This window comes from Nerophis lumbriciformis, linkage group LG32 (assembly GCF_033978685.3).
Source record: "Nerophis lumbriciformis linkage group LG32, RoL_Nlum_v2.1, whole genome shotgun sequence".
In the NCBI taxonomy this organism is placed as follows: Eukaryota; Metazoa; Chordata; class Actinopteri; order Syngnathiformes; family Syngnathidae; genus Nerophis; species Nerophis lumbriciformis.
In genome coordinates, this window is record NC_084579.2 from 4,168,033 (window position 1) to 4,190,532 (window position 22,500).

The following is a 22,500-nucleotide window of genomic DNA, read 5'->3' on the forward strand; positions in this document are numbered from 1 at the left end:
ACTTAAATATTGGACACTATTAGGGATGTAACAGTAGGCTGACCATATTCTGAAATCCCAAAAAGAGGACACATATTTGCGTGCCAAGGCCGGGACTAGGTGAAAATTTGCCAATGATACTCGAACTTGCTTTATAAATAATATCCATCCATCTTCTTCCGCTTATCCGAGGTCGGGTCGCGGGGGCAGCAGCCTAAGCAGGGAAGCCCAGACTTCGCTCTCCCCAGCCACTTCGTCCAGCTCTTCCTGTGGGACCCCGAGGCGTTCCCAGGCCAGCCGGGAGACATAGTCTTCCCAACGTGTCCTGGGTCTTCCCCGCGGCCTCCTACCGGTCGGACGTGCCCTAAACACCTCCCTAGGGAGGCGTTCGGGTGGCATCCTGACCAGATGCCCGAACCACCTCATCTGGCTCCTCTCCATGTGGAGGAGCAGCGGCTTTACTTTGAGCTCCCCCCGGATGGCAGAGCTTCTCACCCTATCTCTAAGGGAGAGCCCCGCCACCCGGCGGAGGAAACTCATTTGGGCCGCTTGTACCCGTGATCTTGTCCTTTCGGTCATAACCCAAAGCTCATGACCATAGGTGAGGATGGGAACGTAGATCGACCGGTAAATTGAGAGCTTTGCCTTCCGGCTCAGCTCCTTCTTCACCACAACGGATCGATACAGCGTCCGCATTACTGAAGACGCCGCACCGATCCGCCTGTCGATCTCACGATCCACTCTTCCCCCACTCGTGAACAAGACTCCGAGGTACTTGAACTCCTCCACTTGGGGCAAGATCTCCTCCCCAACCCGGAGATGGCACTCCACCCTTTTCCGGGCGAGAACCACGGACTCGGACTTGGAGGTGCTGATTCTCATCCCAGTCGCTTCACACTCGGCTGCGAACCGATCCAGTGAGAGCTGAAGATCCTGGCCAGATGAAGCCATCAGGACCACATCATCTGCAAAAAGCAGTGACCTAATCCTGCAGCCACCAAACCAGATCCCCTCAACGCCTTGACTGCGCCTAGAAATTCTGTCCATAAAGGTTATGAACAGAATCGGTGACAAAGGGCAGCCTTGGCGGAGTCCAACCCTCACTGGAAACGTGTCCGACTTACTGCCGGCAATGCGGACCAAGCTCTGGCACTGATCATACAGGGAGCGGACTGCCACAATCAGACAGTCCGATACCCCATACTCTCTGAGCACTCCCCACAGGACTTCCCGAGGGACACGGTCGAATGCCTTCTCCAAGTCCACAAAACACATGTAGACTGGTTGGGCAAACTCCCATGCACCCTCAAGGACCCTGCCCAGAGTATAGAGCTGGTCCACAGTTCCACGACCAGGACGAAAACCACACTGTTCCTCCTGAATCCGAGGTTCGACTATCCGGCGTAGCCTCCTCTCCAGTACACCTGAATAGACCTTACCGGGAAGGCTGAGGAGTGTGATCCCACGATAGTTAGAACACACCCTCCGGTTCCCCTTCTTAAAGAGAGGAACCACCACCCCGGTCTGCCAATCCAGAGGTACCGCCCCCGATGTCCACGCGATGCTGCAGAGTCTTGTCAACCAAGACAGCCCCACAACATCCAGAGCCTTAAGGAACTCCGGGCGGATCTCATCTACCCCTGGGGCCTTGCCACCGAGGAGCTTTTTAACTAATAATATCTTTATTTAAATCAAGCATTTTTTCTCCTCTGTTGACAGCAGTGTTGGCGCTAGGAATTTTCAAAATAAGGTCCCAGGGACCCCATCAAGTCATAAAAATGGGGTCCTACAGTACATTTTTGGGGTTCCACTTTTTTGTAAGCGTTGTGGAAAAAAAAAAGATAAACGTATGCATTATCCTGTTATATCTCACATTCTATATTGTGTTTTGGAAAAAGGTTGTCATAAACGTTACTTAATTCATTAAAAAAAGAAGACAAATGTGTATGCATATGTAAATGTATTCAGTTATAAACTCTTTCTTCTTTTCTTCATGGATCTAAGTCAGGGGTGCTCACACTTTTTCTGCAGGCAAGCTACTTTTCAATTGATCAAGTCGTGGGGATCTACCTCATTCATATATATCATTTATATTTACTTATTTATGAAACATATGTTTTTGTTAACAAGTTAAAGGTGTTTAATGATAATACAAGCATGTTTAACACATATAGTTAATATTGTTAATAAATTAAAGGTGTTTAAAGATAATGCAAACATGTTTAACACATAGTTAATATTGTTAACACGTTAAAGATGTTTAGTGATAATGCAAGCATGTTTAACACATATAGTTAATATTGTTAATAAGTTAAAGGTGTTTAAAGATAATACAAACATGTTTAACACATATAGTTAATATTGTTAATAAATTAAAGGTGTTTAATGATAATACAAGAATGTTTAACACATAGTTAATATTGTTAACAAGTTAAAGGTGTTTCAAGATAATACAAGCATGTTTAACACTTATAGTTAATATTGGTAATAAGTTAAAGGTGTTTAGAGATAATACAAGCATGTTTAACACATATAGTTAATATTGTTACAAGTTAAAGGTGTTTAAAGATAATACAAGCATGTTTAACACTTATAGTTAATATTGGTAATAAGTTAAAGGTGTTTAAAGATAATACAAGCATGTTTAACACATATAGTTAATATTGTTAATAAGTCAAAAGTGTTTAGAGATAATACAAGCATGTTTAACACATATAGTTAATATTGTTAACAAGTTAAAGGTGTTTAAAGATAGTACAAGCATGTTTAACACATATAGTTAATATTGTTACAAGTTAAAGGTGTTTAAAGACAATATAAGCATGTTTAACACATATAGATACCTTTCTTTCATGAAGACAAGAATATAAGTTGGTGTATTACCTGATTGTGATGACTTGCATTGATAGGAATCAGACAGTGGTGATGATAACGTCCGCATTTTCGAATGGAGGAGAAAAAAAGTCCTCCTTTCTGTCCAATACCACATGAAAGTGGTTGGTTTTTGGCATCTTATTTGTCCAGCTTCCGTACTCCTTTGTATACACTTTACAAGAAATACATTGTCGGCAAACTCCGTAGCTTGCTAGCTTGTGCACGCCAGCTTTCTGAGACTCTTATTTTGGTAGCGCAGGCAGGATGAAGCAGCGCTTTTATTGTGCAACTGTGCAGTCGGTCTTTGGAGTTTTGACGACAGGTACGGCGCCAGAGTCTGTTGAAATAAAGTGTTTCTCGCCTTCCAGTCGGTAATTTTAATGAGCCGGCACGAAAAGTGACGTCATAGTGAAGATTTATGATCGCTCGTTTTTAGGACTATTTTTTTTAATGGCTGGCTGGTGATGGACTGACACACCCTCCGAGATCGACCGGTAGCTCGCGATCGACGTAATGAGCACCCCTGATCTAAACTTTACCACTCCTGGCAGTTTTTTCTATGTTTTTATTTGATAAGTTGTAGGTGTATTTATTTCAGTATAAAAGTGTAAAAAGTGTTTGCTTGGGTGATGAAATGATGATAATGGTGTGCCAGGGCATACATACATTTTATATTTAAATCTCTGGAGTCTACATCAACTTTCACATCCATCCCTCATTTCAAAATGTTTTAGTTTTTTTATGTTGTTTTTTTGTTTGTTCGTTTTCCGCCCTTTTTTGTCAGACAAAACTATTTTTTTAATGGCAAACACACAAAATATGCAAAATCTTCCACCAAAAATATTTTTCTTAGTGGAATATTTGATGTGATTTTGATTCAATATTATGTTTTGAGCAATGGCAGCTTTGTTTTATTAGTCAACATTGCAGCTTTTTCTAAATTACATTTCACCTTGAAGCTTTTTTTATTTCACTTTTGTTATGTTTTTGTTTATTTTAATAGTATTTTTAGAATGTGGCGTGGGCCTTTAAAACATTAGCTGTGGGCCGCAAATGGCCTGCGGGGCACACTTTTGACACCCCTGCTATAGATAATAAAAAATTAAATGTGATAAATCTATGGATAAAAAGCAGAGCCTGGCGACGCATGCGCGTTTATCATAACTCTCTCACTCTCTCTCTGTCTCTGCCCCTCCCTCACCAATGCTGCTGTTTGTTTTGTTTTTAACCCCTTCTTAACCCTGAACGTACATTGAAAATACACGCAACCCTAACTCAAAAATGCCAGACATTTGAGGCATTTAAGAAACTCCGCCCTGACAGACTGGACAGCCCCGCAAAAGAGGACATGTCCGGGGGAAAGAGGACGTATGGTCAGTCTATCAAAAAAAAAGCTAGCATGCTAACAGTACTATGCTAATATGTTAAAAATAGTACACTTAGAGTTGACATTAAGGAAATACCAAAATATATGACACTATTAGGGATGTAACAATATCAAATAAAAGCTAGCATGCTAACAGTACTATGCTAACATGTTAAAAATAGCAGGCTTACAGTTAACTTTAATGAATTACCAAAATATATGACACTATTAGCGATGTAACAATATCAAATAAAAGCTAGCATGCTAACAGTACTATGCTAATATGTTAAAAATAGTACGCTTAGAGTTGACATTAAGGAAATACCAAAATATATGACACTATTAGGGATGTAACAATATCAAATAAAAGCTAGCATGCTAACAGTACTATGCTAACATGTTAAAAATAGCAGGCTTACAGTTAACATTAATGAAATACCAAAATATATGACACTATTAGCGATGTAACAATATCAAATAAAAGCTAGCATGCTAACAGTACTATGCTAATATGTTAAAAATAGTACGCTTAGAGTTGACATTAAGGAAATACCAAAATATATGACACTATTAGGGATGTAACAATATCAAATAAAAGCTAGCATGCTAACAGTACTATGCTAACATGTTAAAAATAGCAGGCTTACAGTTAACATTAATGAAATACCAAAATATATGACACTATTAGGGATGTAACGGTATTAAAAAAAAAAAAGCTAGCATGCTAAAATGCTAACTATAACATGCATGCATGTTCCAAAATATATTACTGTGAGGTTTGTACCTGAAAAATGTGTTTAACATGCTAGTGTTAGCATGAATTGAGTACCAAAATATGACTACAAAATTAGATAGAAAAATAATAGAAACGCTAGCATGCTAACTGGTATCATTTGTCAAGTAACTAGCATGCTAATATTAGAATGCTAACAATTGTTAAAAAATTAGCCACGGGCCGTAATGGAAGTGTAAAAAGAAGTGAAAAAGTGTTTATAGTCAAAAAATAGTATGTCTTATTGACATAAAGTCTCATTTAAAAAACTTTTTTTTTTATGAGAACCTTGTCTCAGTTGGTACCCTTTGTCTCTTTAGTACATAAGTGTGTACTTAAAGGGCGGCTGTCACGTTCAAACACTGAGGACATCTATTAAACAAGACAAAAGGCAAGGAATCAAACAGAGACAGAATTCAATTTGGACTCAATATTGAGGAGAGACATGGCCACTGCACTCTCTGTACGGTCCTGCACCACGCTCTGACGAAGAAGGTTTTCGTCTCCTCATTTATTCAGATGTTCAATGTTCACGCACCAACACATGTCACAGCAGGAATGGGAAGTATGTAAAACAGTCATTGTTTTCGGTCGCTTTGAAGACCAAGAAGTGGGATTTCTCGGGCTTGGGCTCTTCCTGGATCCAGCCGGGGCAGGTGTTGGAGGACAATGGATAACCCCTCCCGTCTCCTGACCACAGCGACTTCAAGAGGGCAGCGGGTCGTAAATAGCGTCGACCTCGGTTACCAAATAGTTGGAAGAGAGTTTGTGAAATACTTCAGAGAGAGTTCGTTTTAACACTTCAAAGAGAGTTCCTCTGGAAGTTGAGCAGATCCTGCCATCTGTCCGTGTTGAAGTCACGGTGGCGTTTCACGAGCCTTCTTCCTCTTGTTAGGCCTGGAAAGACAGCATTCATAATACGACGTTTCTTTTGTGATAACTAAGGCTGAAACGACGCGTCGACGTAGTCGACGTCATCGGTTACGTAAATACGTCGACGTCGTTTTTATGCTTCGACGCGTCGCATATTTACGTCACACTGCCGTCATGGCGGAGCGCAAAGCAGATGATGCGAGCGGTGCGAGCGAGGCAAAAAAAGCACGCCAAAAGTCGTCAAAAGTGTGGGAGTATTTCAATAAACAAATGTATATAATTCGGCATTATTTCGGCCAGTCGGCTTATAAAATCAGAGCCGATCAGTTTACGTTCGCGCGCAGGTATAACGCGGCGCGCTCCCGTCTCATCTGCTGGTGCGCGAGCCCGGTAATTAGACCGCTGTGTCAAATCAAGGAGTACAAAAGACGCCAGCGCAGAGTGGAAAAAGGTTTAGTTCATTACAGATAACCCAGAGTTGTGCCAAAAGTATGTAAGATTTAATATTTCTCTTTGTGGGTGTGGCGCACCTGTTGCGCTGGTGAGATGGGAGGGGGGGGGGGGTTGTGTGCATGTAGCATGCTTAGTCTGGAGGCTAAATACACACAGTGTGTTATGTAACTGTTGTTTAGTGTTGATATTCTTTGCTTAGTTTGATAAATGTTGGAGCAGTTTGCTTCATCAGGAGGGTGAAGTCGCTCAATTTAAAGTGTTGGATTTAACTGTGTTGGATTATTGGCTGTTGGTGAGGGCGTAGAAAAAGGGGCATTTTTCTACCAGTAGACAGCGTTTAAGATTGAGTGTTTCACTGCTAAATTAATAATATATTTATATTGAATATGGATTTTAAATATGTATCTAAATAGGTGGTTAATTGGTTAGGTATTTATGTATTTGCATATTGGGTTTTCTGTTGCATTTATCTATTGTGTTTCTGGGTTTAAATGTATTTTATATGTATCTTGGTGCATTTATGTTGAGACAATTTATTTAAAATCTGTTTTAACTTAAAGGGAAAAGATGTGTCCATTTTCTTGCACTTGTTTAATGGTTAAGAGTTTGATAGCTAATTAATAGTTGTAAATTATGGGATTGATAATTGATTGATTTTTTACAGCATGTTAATCTTGTGGTGTTTTGTCCTTAAAGGTTTTTCACCTACTAAAGAAGCTAAAGGCTACTAAAGGCTACTAAAGACAGCTAATGACAGCTAAAGAAACTAAAGTCTATTAACACTGCTAAAGACTGCTAAAAAGACTAAAGAAGAAAAAATAAGCTGTTTCTTGGTTGGAAAAACTGTTGCAAACTAAAGGAAAATAAAAGGAAAAAGTAACTACGGTCTGGTCTTTTGAGTGAAATCCAGAAGCCACATTCAGCATTGGTACATCCCTTCAAGTGTGGGATAAGCACAGCGAAAAAAGCAAAACACTTGACAGTTGTTGTATGCACACTGTGTCGAGCGGAAATGGCCTATCATAGCAGCACAACGGCTATGAAGGAACATTTGAAAAGAAAACACCCGACAGCGTTCTTGCCATCACCATCAACTAGTCAATCGTCCGCGTGAGTATACATTGTCATCATTACACAAAATCATGAATGTGTCATTTGTATCTGCGTTGTAAATTCATAAACTAAAACACTGTTTCGCTCTGAGAGGCGCGTTTGGCGTGCCTGTTCAGTGTTTACAAAGACGCGCTCCTCTTTAACGCTAACGTTAATTAGTTGTGCAAATACCTTTTACAACATTAACAGTTACATATACTATGTACAAACCAACAATTAACTTTCACTTTAATCATACTATCATTGTTGTGTTATTAAGCAAAATAAGCAATACTTTTACTTTTGTTGAAATGTTTACACTGTTACAGAATATTTAGTTTTGCACTTTTTTGTATTGGATGTTTATCTTTATTTTTGCACATTTTAAAGCAAAATAAGCAATACTTTTACTTTAGAAATGCTTATACTATTGCAGAATATTAAGATTTGCACTGGATGTTTACTTTTATATTTGCACATTAAAAAGCAAATAAGCTACTTTTAATTTTGTTAAATGTTAAAAGTTTTAAATGTTTACATTGTTACAGAATATTTTGTCATGTTGTTGTCAATGTGGACTGAGTGGCCATACTTTTTTTTTTGTATATAAAAGTCATGCCTTTTGAAAAAACTGGCCAACATTTATTTTTTCATCTACATTTTAAATTAAAAAAAAAATCGGTAAAAGGAAAAATAATCTATAGATTAATCGAAAAAATAATCTATAGATTAACCGATTAATCGAAAAAAAAATAATCTATAGATTAATCGATAGAAAAATAATCGTTAGCTGCAGCCTTAGTGATAACTCACAAACAATTATTCCAACAGCGGCAACATGCAGTACACTTTCAGGACTTGAGTGTACTACCCACACTCATCTGGGCTATGCAGCGGAAGGGGAGGGGCTAATTGGAGTGGTTGCAATTGACCGTTGAAAAGGAGAGAAGTGTGCATTTAGTACACTTATTGAAGTGTACTCAGGGAAGTATTCCGCCATGACGCCTGTTCCTCCCTCATGTCCCCAGGTAAATCCCACCTGGCCATCGTCCAGAAGGTCAACAACGAGGGGGAGGGGGACCCGTTCTACGAGGTGCTGGGATTGGTCACCTTGGAGGACGTCATCGAGGAGATCATCAAGTCGGAGATCCTGGACGAGTCGGACATGTACAGTGAGTCAGCACTTCACTCTTTGACAGATGTAGACGGAGAAAAGCTGCTTTGGTTGCTAAGCGACCAGATCGGATTGAGGATTTTCCACCACGCAGGATTTCCTGATCCCGGGATGAGATCGATGAGAGTTTCCTAAAGTTTGCCTTCCCTCCCGTGCAGCCGACAACCGCAACAAGAAGCGAGTGGACGCCAACAAGAACAAGCGCGACTTCTCGGCGTTCAAACACGAGGGCGACAGCAAGGCCAAGATCTCTCCTCAGCTCATGCTGGCCGCTCATCGCTTCCTGGCCACAGGTGAGAGACCACGCCCCCTTTCCACGGCAGGTGTGTGCCGTTCTATCAGCTGGTGCCATATTCTGATTACAGTAAATAAGTCCAAATACACAAGAATATCAAAATCCAATCCAATCCCCTTTGGGGACGGCGTGGCGCGGTTGGAAGAGTGGCCGTGCCCGCAACCTGAGGGTCCCTGGTTCGATCCCCAGCTTAAATAAACAATAAAAGTAATCCAATTACAAGCATTTAAAATAAAACAAACAATTCTCTGAGCGCTTTGAGTATCTAATAATAGAAAAGCGTGATATAAAATCTAATTCATTATTATTATTATTATTATTATTATTATTAAACAAACAAATAATAATAATAGAATAACAATACGTGGCCTAGTGGTTAGAGTGTCCGCCCTGAGATCAATAGGTTGTGAGTTTAAACCCCGGCCGAGTCATACCAAAGACTATAAAAATGGGAGCCATTACCTCCCTGCTTGGCACTCAGCATCAAGGGTTGGAATTGGGGGTTAAATCACCAAAAATGATTCCCGAGCGCGGCCACCGCTGCTGCTCACTGCTCCCCTCACCTCCCAGGGGGGGGGGGATCAAGGGTGACGGGTCAAATGCAGAGAATAATTTCGCCACACCGAGTGTGTGTGTGTGTGACAATCATTGGTACTTTAACTTTAATAAAAGACAATAATGAAATAGAATAAAACGTTAAAAACCAATCAATACAAAAATAATAAAAGATATCAATAAAATAGAATAAAACAATGAACAACAATATAATGGAATATAATAATAGACATCAATAAAATAGAATTAAATGATAAAAACAAATCAATATAATAGAATAAAACAATAAAAGACATAATTAAAATAGAATAAAACAATAAAAACAAATCAATATAATAGAATAAATAAATAAAATAAATCTAATACGATAAAATACATAAATAAAATAGAATAAAACAATAAAAACAAATCAATAGAATAGAATAAAACGATAAAATAAATAATTAAAATAAGATAAAACAATAAAAACAAATCAATAGAATAAAATAGTAAAAGACATCAATAAAATAGAATAAAACAATAAAAACAAATCAATATAATAGAATAAAACAATAAAAGACATCATTAAAATAGAATAAAACAATTACAAAATTCTATTGAATAGAATAAAATAATAAAAGACATCAATAAAATAGAATAAAACAATAACAAAAATTAATATAATAGAATAAAACAATTAAAACAAATCAATATAATAGATTAAAACAATAAAAACAAATCAATAGAATAGAATAAATTAATATAAGACATCAATAAAACAAAAACAAATCAAGAAAATAGAAGAAAACAATAAAAACTAATCAATATAATATAATAAAATACATCAATACAATAGAATAAGACCATAAAAACAAATCAAGAAAATATAATAAAACAATAAAAACAAAACAAAAAATAATAAAACACTTAGAAAATCAATATAATAGAATAAAACAATAAAAACTAATAAATGAAATAAAACAATAAAAACTAATCAGTATAATAGAATACAGTAATAAAAGACTTCAATAAAATGGAATGAAGCAATAAAACAAATCAATAATATAGAATAAAACAATAAAAACAACAATATAATATATTAAAACATCCATCCATCCATCCATTTTCTACCGCTTATTTCCTTTGGGGTCGCGAGGGGCGCTGGAGCCTATCTCAGCTACAATCGGGCGGAAGGCGGGGTACACCCTGGACAAGCAATAAAAACAAATCAATAAAATAGAATAAAAACAAATCAATATAATAGAATAAATAAATAAAATAAATCTAATACAATAAAATAATAAAATACATAAATAAAATAGAATAAAACAATAAAAACAAATCAATATAATAGAATAAAACAATAGAATACATAATTAAAATAGAATAAAACAATAAAAACAAATCAATAGAATAAAATAGTAAAAGACATCAATAAAATAGAATAAAACAATAAAAACAAATCAATATAATAGAATAAAACAATAAAAGACATCATTAAAATAGAATAAAACAATTACAAAATTCTATTGAATAGAATAAAATAATAAAAGACATCAATAAAATAGAATAAAACAATAACAAAAATTAATATAATAGAATAAAACAATTAAAACAAATCAATATAATAGAATAAAACAATAAAATACATTATTAAAATAGAATAAAACAATAAAAACAAATCAATATAATAGATTAAAACAATAAAAACAAATCAATATAATAGAATTAATTAATATAAGACATCAATAAAACAATAAAAACAAATCAATAGAATAGAATAAATTAATACAAGACATCAATAAAACAATAAAAACAAATCAAGAAAATAGAATAAAATAATAAAAACAAATCAAAATAATAGGGTAAAACAATAAAAACAAATCAAGAAAATAGAATAAAATAATAAAAACAAATCAATATAATAGAATAGAATAATAAAATACATCAATACAATAGAATAAGACAATAAAAACAAATCAATAAAATAGAATAAAACAATAAAAACAAATCAATATAATAGAATAAAACAATAAAAGCAAAACAAAAAATAATAAAACACTTAAAAAATCAATATAATAGAATAAAACAATAAAAACTAATAAATGAAATAAAACAATAAAAACTAATCAGTATAATAGAATACAATAATAAAAGACTACAATAAAATGGAATGAAGCAATAAAACAAATCAATAATATAGAATAAAACAATAAAAACAAAACAATATAATATATTAAAACAATAAAAACAAATCAATAAAATAGAATAAAAACAAATCAATATAATAGAATAAAACAATCAAATATGACTCCAAGGCTAGTGGCTGTGGGACGTCCAGAGTTCTTAAGAAATTCCAAGTCCAGCAGAGCATCACTGTTGCCCAGCAGCACAACTTCAGTTTTTTCCTCCTTTAAAATGGTCTTTATACTTCAATAATGCATTTAAATCTATGCATTCATGGAAGAAAATCTAGTCTAACATTTCTCTTTCATGCCAGCACTTAATATTCTACATTCATATTTTCTTTAAGCTACGATAATCCTTAGACTTGCTCCAAACTCTGGGCCGCCGCTTTCCATACGCAAATAACACGGGGCCTATTTTGTGTCAATAAGATTTATAAATGTATATAAAATGTCAATTAATTAATAAAAGGTCACCTCATATTACATTTTACCACGAATGTATTCCTAGCCCCTTCCTGCTCCGCCACTGATACGAATATAATTTGTTATTTTGCACTCAAAATAAGGGCTGGGCCCTGTGCAGACTTCCTGTTAACTGGCAGAACACATTTAGTGTTGATGTGCGCCCCCTAGAGGTCAGCCTGTTGGCATGAACACAAGTGTTGATGTGCGCCCCCTAGAGGTCAGCCTGTTTGCTGCTTTCCACGTGACCGAGAAGGTTCTGCTGAGGATCCTCAGACATCCCGACGTGGTCCAGGAGCTCAAGTTCAACGACAACGACAAGCGAACGCCGCAGCACTTCCTGTACCAGCGAGGGAAACCTGTGGACTACTTTGTGCTCATCCTGCAGGTGTGTGTGTGTGCCAGGTACACTAGCAGGGGGCGGAGCTTGTTGACAGCTTCTCTTAATGGGCCACCCAGACCAGCAGGAGGGGGAAGGGCTGCCGGGGTGGGAGTCCTGAAAGGGAGATGTCACCTTACAGACACCTGATGAGACACCTGTGGGTCATGTGACCTCAGGCGTGCAACCTGAGCACCGCTGCTCACCTTGCTTTATTAGGTACACTCATGCCCACCTGTCACCTCACTTTATTAGGTACACTCATGCCCACCTGCCACCTCCTTGGCCTCTTTATTAGGTACACTCATGCCCACCTGCCATCTCGCTTTATTAGGTACACTCATGCCCACCTGCCATCTCGCTTCATTAGGTACACTCATGCCCACCTGCCACCTCCTTGGCCTCTTTATTAGGTACACTCATGGCCACCTACCACCTCCTTGGCCTCTTTATTAGGTACACTAAAGCCCACGTGTCACTTCGTTGGCCTTTTTATTAGGTACACTCATGCCCACCTGCCGCCTCCTTGGCCTCTTTATTAGGTACACTCATGCCCACCTGCCACATCCTTTGCCTCTTTATTAGGTACACTCATGCCCAAGTGTCACTTCGTTGGCCTCTTTATTAGGAACACTAATGCCCACCTACCACCTCCATGGCCTCTTTATTAGGTACACTCATGCCCACATGTCACTTCATTGGCCTTTTTTATTAGGTACACTAATGCCCACCTGCCACTTCGTTGGCCTCTTTAATAGGTACACTAAAGCCCACCTGACACCTCATTGGCCTATTTATTAGGTACCCTAATGCCCACCTGCCACATACCTGGCCTCTTTATTAGGAACACTAATGACCGTTGGCCTCTTTATTAGGTACAAACCATGTCCAAAACCTTAGGCAGACACTTGAGGCTTCCAGAACTTTCTGGACACCTGCAGGCCCATGAAGATTGATGCTGGGGTCAATTTCAGTAAGAACACACCTCACCTTCTGCTACAATATTTATTCTGCGTGTGTGTGTGTGCGTGTGTGTGTGTGTGTGTGTGTGTGTGTGCGTGTGTGTGTGTGTGTGTGTGCACGCCTTTGTGTTTCAGGGTCGAGTGGAGGTGGAGGCAGGAAATGAGAACATGAAGTTTGAGACGGGGCCGTTCTCCTTCTATGGTGTCATGGCGCTCAGCATGCCTTCACTAGGTGAGTGCACACACACACACACGCACACACGCACACACACACACACACACACACACTTTGATAAGACATGTAGTCAATGCAGAGCAGCAGAGTTTAATGAGCACCTTTCCCACAAATATGCAAAACATCTACTTTGTTTGTGATGACCTCACTCCGCACTTCCTGTGACACGCCGCTCACTTCCCCCGACATTTGCCATGTTGACGTCAGCACGGCTGCTAATCCGCCGCTGAAGATAGTCCCGGGAGTTCAAAGGTCGTCCTTACCACACGCCAGGCGTGCACCTATTCATGAACACACTCTCGTGGATTTGTTCTGGAAGTGATGCCAGGGTGTACCTAATGAAATGTCCAGAATGTGAGCCCTTTCGAGGTTCATGAATTATTCATGAGATTGGAGTGGAGAGGCGGAGCTACACAACCAAACAAATAAATCCTCTTTCTCTCTCTCCCCCCCTCCCCCCCCTCCTGCCCAGCCGTCACCCCTCCTCTCTCCCCATCAGTGGCGTCCCCCCCTCCGAGACGCCTCTCTCTTAAGAGGTTTTCAGTGTTCTCTCGTTTCCCAGGTAAACACTCGCATGCCCCTCCCCTCCCACCACCCTCCTGTAACTTTAAGGGAGGGGGGGTCACTCTTCATCATCATCATCATCATCATCATCATCATCATCTCTGTCCACCACCAGCAAGTGTGAGCCAAAATGTTAGCGTTTGACGCTGTAATGTTCAAATTGTCCCCCCCAGAGGGCGGTAGTGAGTCGGTGAGCAACAGCAGGCTCAGGCAAAACATTGTTTCCATGGCGATAAGTGACCTGAGCATTCCAAGTGAAAAACGTCACCTGAAACGTTTATGATTGATTGATTATTCCCGTGGAACGACCCACTTGCTGGATAGGACGCTCTCATTGTTTTCACTTTAACCTCCGACCTCAGGTCCGACGTTGCTAGCGGCAGTGATGGGCGAGCTATTTGGAAATGTAGCAAGCTAAGCTACAAGTCAGCAAAAGTAGCATTTAATAACATTTCTATCTATGTATGATATCAATAGTACACATACTACTATTAACTATCTGTCATTTAGCTGGGGACACCCTACAACTACCTCTAGGGGTCCCCACACCACACTCTATGTATTTATTTAGTTTGCCTTTTCATTGCCCCACTCCTATAATGTTATTCAAGTAAAAAAACCAGCATCTATCTATATGTTGGCAAAAAGTTGTGCTATTTGGGAACACTTGGTAAAGGTTATGTGCAGGAAAACTTTTCATCAACTAATGTGTGTTCATAAATGTGTGTTCCACATCTTATTTGAAGAGAGCAGTTATGATTTTGAGCATTGTTTTCTCTAATGGCATGAAAGTGTGTTAATATGGCCAAGCGCACACATTATTGTGAGTTTCCTGCACGTCGTCTTCATCACTAAAGGAAAATCTAATCTGTGGGAGAGAATTTCTCCGACATTTTCAAATACGTTTCTTTTTCTTGGAGTGGTCAGTTTGAAGCGTCCCTCTATCTCTGACTCCCTGGTCGTCATGTGACATGAGTGCATGTCTGTTATGATTTTAGCTCGCTACTTTCAATGACCCCGCCTTATCTTGCCCGTGATTGGCCAGTCCGTGATATTTGGTCCTAACCTTAGCCAATTGTGACTCATCATACCAACACCAACCAATCATCATGGATGTTCTCCATATGGATTGATGTTCTAATTCATCCAGGTCAAGGGTCCCCAAACTGAAATTTTTTTTTTAAAATATTAAAAAAAAAATTAAAAAATATTTAAAAAAAATTATTATTATTTTTTTAAATTAAAAAAAATTAAAAACATTTTTTAAAAATGTAAAAAAAAAATTAAAAATGTAAATTTTTTAAAAACATTTTAATTTTTTTTAAAAAAATTTAAAAAAAAATCAAAATTTTTATTTTTTTAAAAAAAAAATTAAAAAAAATTTAAAAAATTTAATTTTGAAGGTAAAAATTTTTTTTCAAGGTGATTTTTTTTTTCAAGGTTAAAAATGATTTTCAAGGTAAACAAATGATTTTCAAGGTAAAAAAAAATTTCAAGGTAAAAATTTTTTTTCAAGGTAACATTTTTTTTTCAAGGTAAAAAATGATTTTCAAGGTAAAAAAAATTTTTCAAGGTAACATTTTTTTTTCAAGGTTAAAAATGATTTTCAAGGTAAACAAATGATTTTCAAGGTAAAAAAAAATTTTCAAGGTAAATTTTTTTTTTCAAGGTTAAAAATGATTTTCAAGGAAAAAATGATTTGCAAATTTTTGTAATTTTTAAAAAATGTTTTTAAATTTTTTATTTTTTTTTAATTTTTAAAATTTGTTTTAACTTTTTTTTACTTTTTAAATTTTTTTAAAACAATTTAAAACAATTTTAGAAAATTTAATTTTTTTTAAACAATTTTAACAATTAACATTTTTTTTTTAGGGTTAGGGTTAGGGTTAGGGTTAAGGTTAGGGTTAGGGTTAGGGTTAGGGTTAAGATTAGGGTTAGGGTTAGGGTTAAGATTAGGGTTAGGGTAAAAATGTTTTTAAAAAGTTAAAAAAAGTTAAAAAAAAATTCTCTAATGGCATGAAAGTGTGTTAATATGGCCTAGCGAACACATTATTGTGAGTTTCCTGCACGTCGTCTTCATCACTAAAGGAAAATTTAATCTGTGGGAGAAAATTTCTCCGACATTTTCAAATACGTTTCTTTTTCTTGGAGTGGTCAGTTTGAAGCGTCCCTCTATCTCTGACTCCCTGGTCGTCATGTGACATGAGTGCATGTCTGTTATGATTTAGCTCGCTACTTTCAATGACCCGCCTTATCTTGCCCGTGATTGGCCAGTCCGTGATATTTGGTCCTAACCTTAGCCAATTGTGACTCATCATACCAACACCAACCAATCATCATGGATGTTCTCCATATGGATTGATGTTCTAATTCATCCAGGTCAAGGGTCCCCAAACTAAAAAATGTAAACATTTTTTAAAAATATTTTAAAAAAATTCAAAATATTTAAAAAAAAAAAAAAATTTAAAATCTTTTTTTAAACATTTTTAAAAAAAATTAACAAAAAATTTACAAAAATTTTACAAACATTTCCAAAAATGTAAATTTTTTTACAAAAATTAAAAAAAAGATTAAAAAAAGTTAAAAAAATTAAAAAAAAAAAATTAAAGTTAAAACATGATTTTCAAGGTAAAAAATGATTTTCAAGGTAAAAACAATTTTTCAAGGTAAATTTTTTTTTCAAGGTTAAAAATGATTTTCATGGTAAAAAAATTATTTTCAAGGTAAAAAAACATTTTCAAGGTAACATTTTTTTTCAAGGTTAAAAATGATTTTCAAGCTAAAAAATGATTTTCAAGGTAAAAAAAAATGTTTCAAGGTAAAAACAATTTTTCAAGGTAAAAAAAATTTTTCAAGGTAAAAAAAAATTTTCAAGGTAAATTTTCAAAGTGAAATTTTTTTTTTCAAGGTAAAAAACATTTTTCAAGGTAAAAAATGATTTTCAAGGTAAAAAATTTTTTTCAAAGTAAATTTTTTTTTTCAAGGTTAAAAATGATTTTCAAGGTAAAAAATGATTTTCAAGGTAAAAAATGATTTTCAAGGTAAACAAATGATTTTCAAGGTAAAAAAAATTTTCAAGGTAAAATTTCTTTTTTTAAGGTTAAAAATGATTTTCAAGGTAAACAATGATTTTCAAGGTAAACAAATGATTTTCAAGGTAAAAAACATTTTTCAAGGTAAATTTTTTTTTTCAAGGTTAAAAATGATTTGCAAGGGAAAAAAATGATTTGCAAATTTTTTTAATTTTTTTAAAATGTTTTTAAATTTTTAAATTTAAAAAAAAAAATTTACATTTTTTTTAATTTTTAAAATTTGTTTTAACTTTTTTTTAAATTTTTTTAATTTAAAAAATTTTTTTTAAAACAATTTTAGAAAATTTAATTTTTTTTAAACAATTTTAACAATTAACATTTTTTTTAGGGTTAGGGTTAGGTTGAAGCGTCCCTCTATATAGGGTTAGGGTTAGGGTTAAGATTAGGGTTAGGGTTAAGATTAGGGTTAGGGTAAAAATGTAAAAAATTTTAAAACATTTTAAAACATTTTTAAAAAATTAAAAAAAAATTAAAATTTTTTATTTTGTTTTAAAAAAAATTAAAAAAAAATTTAAAAATTTAATTTTGAAGGTAAAACATTTTTTTCAAGGTGATTTTTTTTTTTCAAGGTTAAAAATGATTTTCAAGGTAAACAAATGATTTTCAAGGTAAAAAAAAATTTCAAGGTAAAAATTTTTTTTCAAGGTAACATATTTTTTTCAAGGTTAAAAAATGATTTTCAAGGTAAAAAAAAATTTTCAAGGTAAATTTTTTTTTTCAAGGTTAAAAATGATTTTCAAGGTAAAAAATGATTTTCAAGGTAAAAAAAAATTTTCGAGGTCAATTTTTTTTTCAAGGTTAAAAATGATTTTCAAGGAAAAAATGATTTGCAAATTTTTGTAATTTTTTTAAAATGTTTTTAAATTTTTTTTTTTTTTTTAATTTTTAAAATTTGTTTTAACTTTTTTTTACTTTTTAATTTTTTTTAAAACAATTTAAAACAATTTTAGAAAATTTAATTTTTTTTAAACAATTTTAACAATTAACTTTTTTTTTTTAGGGTTAGGGTTAGGGTTAGGGTTAAGGTTAGGGTTAGGGTTAAGATTAGGGTTAGGGTTAGGGTTAGGGTTAAGATTAGGGTTAGGGTTAAGATTAGGGTTAGGGTAAAAATGTTTTTAAAAAGTTAAAAAAAGTAAAAAAAAAATTCTCTAATGGCATGAAAGTGTGTTAATATGGCCTAGCGAACACATTATTGTGAGTTTCCTGCACGTCGTCTTCATCACTAAAGGAAAATTTAATCTGTGGGAGAGAATTTCTCCGACATTTTCAAATACGTTTCTTTTTCTTGGAGTGGTCAGTTTGAAGCGTCCCTCTATCTCTGACTCCCTGGTCGTCATGTGACATGAGTGCATGTCTGTTATGATTTAGCTCGCTACTTTCAATGACCCGCCTTATCTTGCCCGTGATTGGCCAGTCCGTGATATTTGGTCCTAACCTTAGCCAATTGTGACTCATCATACCAACACCAACCAATCATCATGGATGTTCTCCATATGGATTGATGTTCTAATTCATCCAGGTCAAGGGTCCCCAAACTAAAAAATGTAAACATTTTTTAAAAATATTTAAAAAAAAATTAAAGATATTTAAAAAAAAAAAAAAATTAAAAAAAAAAATTAAACATTTTTAAAAAAAATTAACAAAAAATTTACAAAAATTTTACAAACATTTCCAAAAATGTAAATTTTTTTACAAAAATTAAAAAAAAGATTAAAAAAAGTTTAAAAAATTTAAAAAAAAAAATTAAAGTTAAAACATGATTTTCAAGGTAAAAAATGATTTTCAAGGTAAAAACAATTTTTCAAGGTAAATTTTTTTTTCAAGGTTAAAAATGATTTTCATGGTAAAAAAATTATTTTCAAGGTAAAAAAACATTTTCAAGGTAACATTTTTTTTCAAGGTTAAAAATGATTTTCAAGCTAAAAAATGATTTTCAAGGTAAAAAAAAATGTTTCAAGGTAAAAACAATTTTTCAAGGTAAAAAAAATTTTTCAAGGTAAAAAAAAATTTTCAAGGTAAATTTTCAAGGTTAAAAATGATTTTCAAGGTAAACAATGATTTTCAAGGTAAACAAATGATTTTCAAGGTAAAAAATTTTTTTCAAGGTACATTTTTTTTTTCAAAGTTAAAAATGATTTGCAAGGGAAAAAAATGATTTGCAAATTTTTTTTATTTTTTTAAAATGTTTTAAAATGTTTAAATTTTTAAAAAAAAAATTAAATTTTTTTTTAATTTTTAAAATTTGTTTTAACTTTTTTTAAATATTTTAATTTGTTTTTAAAACAATTTAAAACAATTTTAGAAAATTTAATTTTTTTTAAACAATTTTAACAATTAACATTTTTTTAGGGTTAGGGTTAAGGTTAGGGTTAGGGTTAGGGTTAAGATTAGGGTTAGGGTTAAGATTAGGGTTAGGGTTAGGGTTGACATTAAGGTTAGGGTAAAAATAAAAATAAAAAGTTAAAAAAAATTAAACATTTTTAAAAATATATATATATTTTTTTAAATATTTAAAAAAAATAAAATTAAAAAAAAACATTAAAAAATGTTTAAAAAAATTAAAATTTAAAAAAAAAAAGTTTAAAAAAATTAAAAAAATTTAAAAAATTAAAAAACATTTTAAGTTAAAACATGATTTTCAAGGTAAAAAATAATTTTCAAGGTAAAAAATAATTTTCAAGGTAAAATTTTTTTTTCAAGGTTAAAAATGATTTTCAAGGTAAACAAATGATTTTCAAGGTAAAAAAAATTTTTCAAGGTAAACATTTTTTTTCAAGGTAAATTTTTTTTTTCAAGGTAAAATGATTTTCAAGGTAAAAAAAAATTTTCAAGGTACATTTTTTTTCAAGGTTAAAAATGATTTTCAAGGTAAAAAAAATAATTTTCAAGGTAAACAAATGATTTTCAAGGTAAAACTTTTTTTTCAAGGTAAAAAATGATTTTCAAGGTAAAAAAAATGTTTCAAGGTAAAACTTTTTTCAAGGTTAAAAATGATTTTCAAGGTTAAAAATGATTTTCAAGGTAAACAAATGATTTTCAAGGTAAAAAAAATGTTTCAAGGTAAAAAAAAAATTTCAAGGTTAAAAATGATTTTCAAGGGAAAAAAATTATTTGCAAATTTTTTTAATTTTTTTAAAATGTTTTTAAATGTTTTTATTTTTTTAAATTTTCAAAATTTGTTTTAACTTTTTTTAATTTTTTTAATTTTTTTAAAACAATTTAAAACAATTTTAGAAAATTTAAATTTTTTTAAACAATTTTAACAATTAACATTTTTTTTTAGGGTTAGGGTTAAGGTTAGGGTTAGGGTTAAGATTAGGGTTAGGGTTAGGGTTAGGGTTAAGATTAGGGTTAGGGTTAACATTAGGGTTGGGGTAAAAATAAAAAAAATAAAGTTTAAAAAAGTTAAAAAAAATTAAACATTTTTAAAAATATTTAAAAAAATATTTAAATATTTAAAAAAAAATAATTTTAATTTAAAAAAAAAAAAAGTAAACTTAAAAAAAAAAAAAATTACCTAAACCTAACCCTAATCTTAACCTTAACCCTAACCCTAATCTTAACCTTAACCCTAAAAAAAATTTAAAAAATGTTTTAAAAATTTTAAAAAACATTTAAAATTTTTTTTAAAAATGTAAAAAAATTTATTTTTATTTTATTATTATTTTTTTTAAATTAAACTTTTTTTTAGCTTTTTTTTTACTTTTTAAAAAAAAAATTACCTAACCCTAACCCTAAACCTAACATTTTTTTTCAAGGTAAATTTTGTTTTTCAAGGTAAAATGATTTTCTAGGTAAAAAAAAATTTTCAAGGTACATTTTTTTCAAGGTTAAAAATGATTTTCAAGGTAAAAAAATAATTTTCAAGGTAAACAAATGATTTTCAAGGTAAAAAATTTTTTTCAAGGTAAAAAATTATTTTCAAGGTAAAAAAAATGTTTCAAGGTAAAACTTTTTTCAAGGTTAAAAATGATTTTCAAGGTTAAAAATGATTTTCAAGGTAAACAAATGATTTTCAAGTTAAAAAAAAATGTTTCAAGGTAAAAAAAAAATTTCAAGGTTAAAAATGATTTTCAAGGGAAAAAAATGATTTGCAAATTTTTTTAATTTTTTAAAAATGTTTTTAAATTTTTTAATTTTTTAAAAATGTTTTTAAATTTTTTAATTTTTTTTAATTTTCAAAATTTGTTAACTTTTTTTAATTTTTTAAATTTTTTTAAAACAATTTTAACAATTAACATTTTTTTTAGGGTTAGGGTTAAGGTTAGGGTTAGGGTTAAGATTAGGGTTAGGGTTAGGGTTAAGATTAGGGTTAGGGTTAACATTAGGGTTGGGGTAAAAATAAAAAAAATAAAGTTTAAAAAAGTTTAAAAAAATTTAACATTTTTAAAAATATTAAAAAAAAAAATTAAATATTAAAAAAAATTTTTTTTTTTAATTTAAAAAAAAAAAAATTTAAACTTTTTTTTAGCTTTTTTAAACTTTAAATAAAAAAAATTACCTAACCCTAATCTTAACCCTAACCCTAACCCTAATCTTAACCCTAACCCTAAAAAAAATTTAAAAAATGTTTTTAAAATTTTAAAAAACATTTCAATAGTTTTTTAAAAATGTAAAAAAAAAAATTATTTAATTTTATTTTTTTAATTTAAACTTTTTTTTAGCTTTTTTAAACTTAAAAAAAAAAAAAATTACCTAACCCTAAACCTAACCCTAACCCTAACCCTAAAAAAAAAGGTTAATTGTTAAAATGGTTTAAAAATTTTTTAAATTGTTTAAAATTGTTTAAAAAAAAAAAAAAAAAAAAAAAGGTAAAACAAATTTAAAAAAAATAAAAATAAAATAAAATTTAAAAACATTTTGAAAATCATTTTTTACCTTGAAAATCATTTTTTACCTTGAAAAAAATGTTTTACCTTGAAAATCATTTTTTACCTTGAAAATTTTTTTTTACCTTGAAACATTTTTTTTTAATTTTTTTAAAAAAAAAATCAAATTTTTTTAATTAAAAAAAAATAAAAATTTTAATTAAAAAAAAAAAAAAAAAATTTAATTTATTTTTTATTTTTTATTTTTTTTAAATATTTAAAAAAAAATTAAAATATTTTTAAAAATGTTTAATTTTTTTTTTACTTTTTTTTTATTTATTTATTTTTTTTTTACCCTAACCCTAATGTTAACCCTAACCCTAACCCTAATCTTAAC

The 22,500-nt window shown here is 32.4% G+C and overlaps 1 protein-coding gene across 2 annotated transcripts in view; it reads left to right on the forward strand.

The window, feature by feature from the left end:
- The window catches only part of cnnm4a (cyclin and CBS domain divalent metal cation transport mediator 4a), a 32,605-nt gene that overhangs the window by 6,703 nt on the left and 3,402 nt on the right, over positions 1 to 22,500 (forward strand). The window contains exons 2-6 of one of the 2 annotated variants that reach the window (XM_061926666.1): positions 8,438 to 8,581; positions 8,742 to 8,876; positions 12,282 to 12,451; positions 13,540 to 13,636; positions 14,112 to 14,201. In XM_061926666.1, the coding sequence (XP_061782650.1) occupies positions 8,438 to 8,581; positions 8,742 to 8,876; positions 12,282 to 12,451; positions 13,540 to 13,636; positions 14,112 to 14,201 (636 nt within the window). The remainder of the gene's footprint in view (positions 1 to 8,437; positions 8,582 to 8,741; positions 8,877 to 12,281; positions 12,452 to 13,539; positions 13,637 to 14,111; positions 14,202 to 22,500) is intronic. The other variant, XM_061926667.1, reaches the window with a different exon arrangement.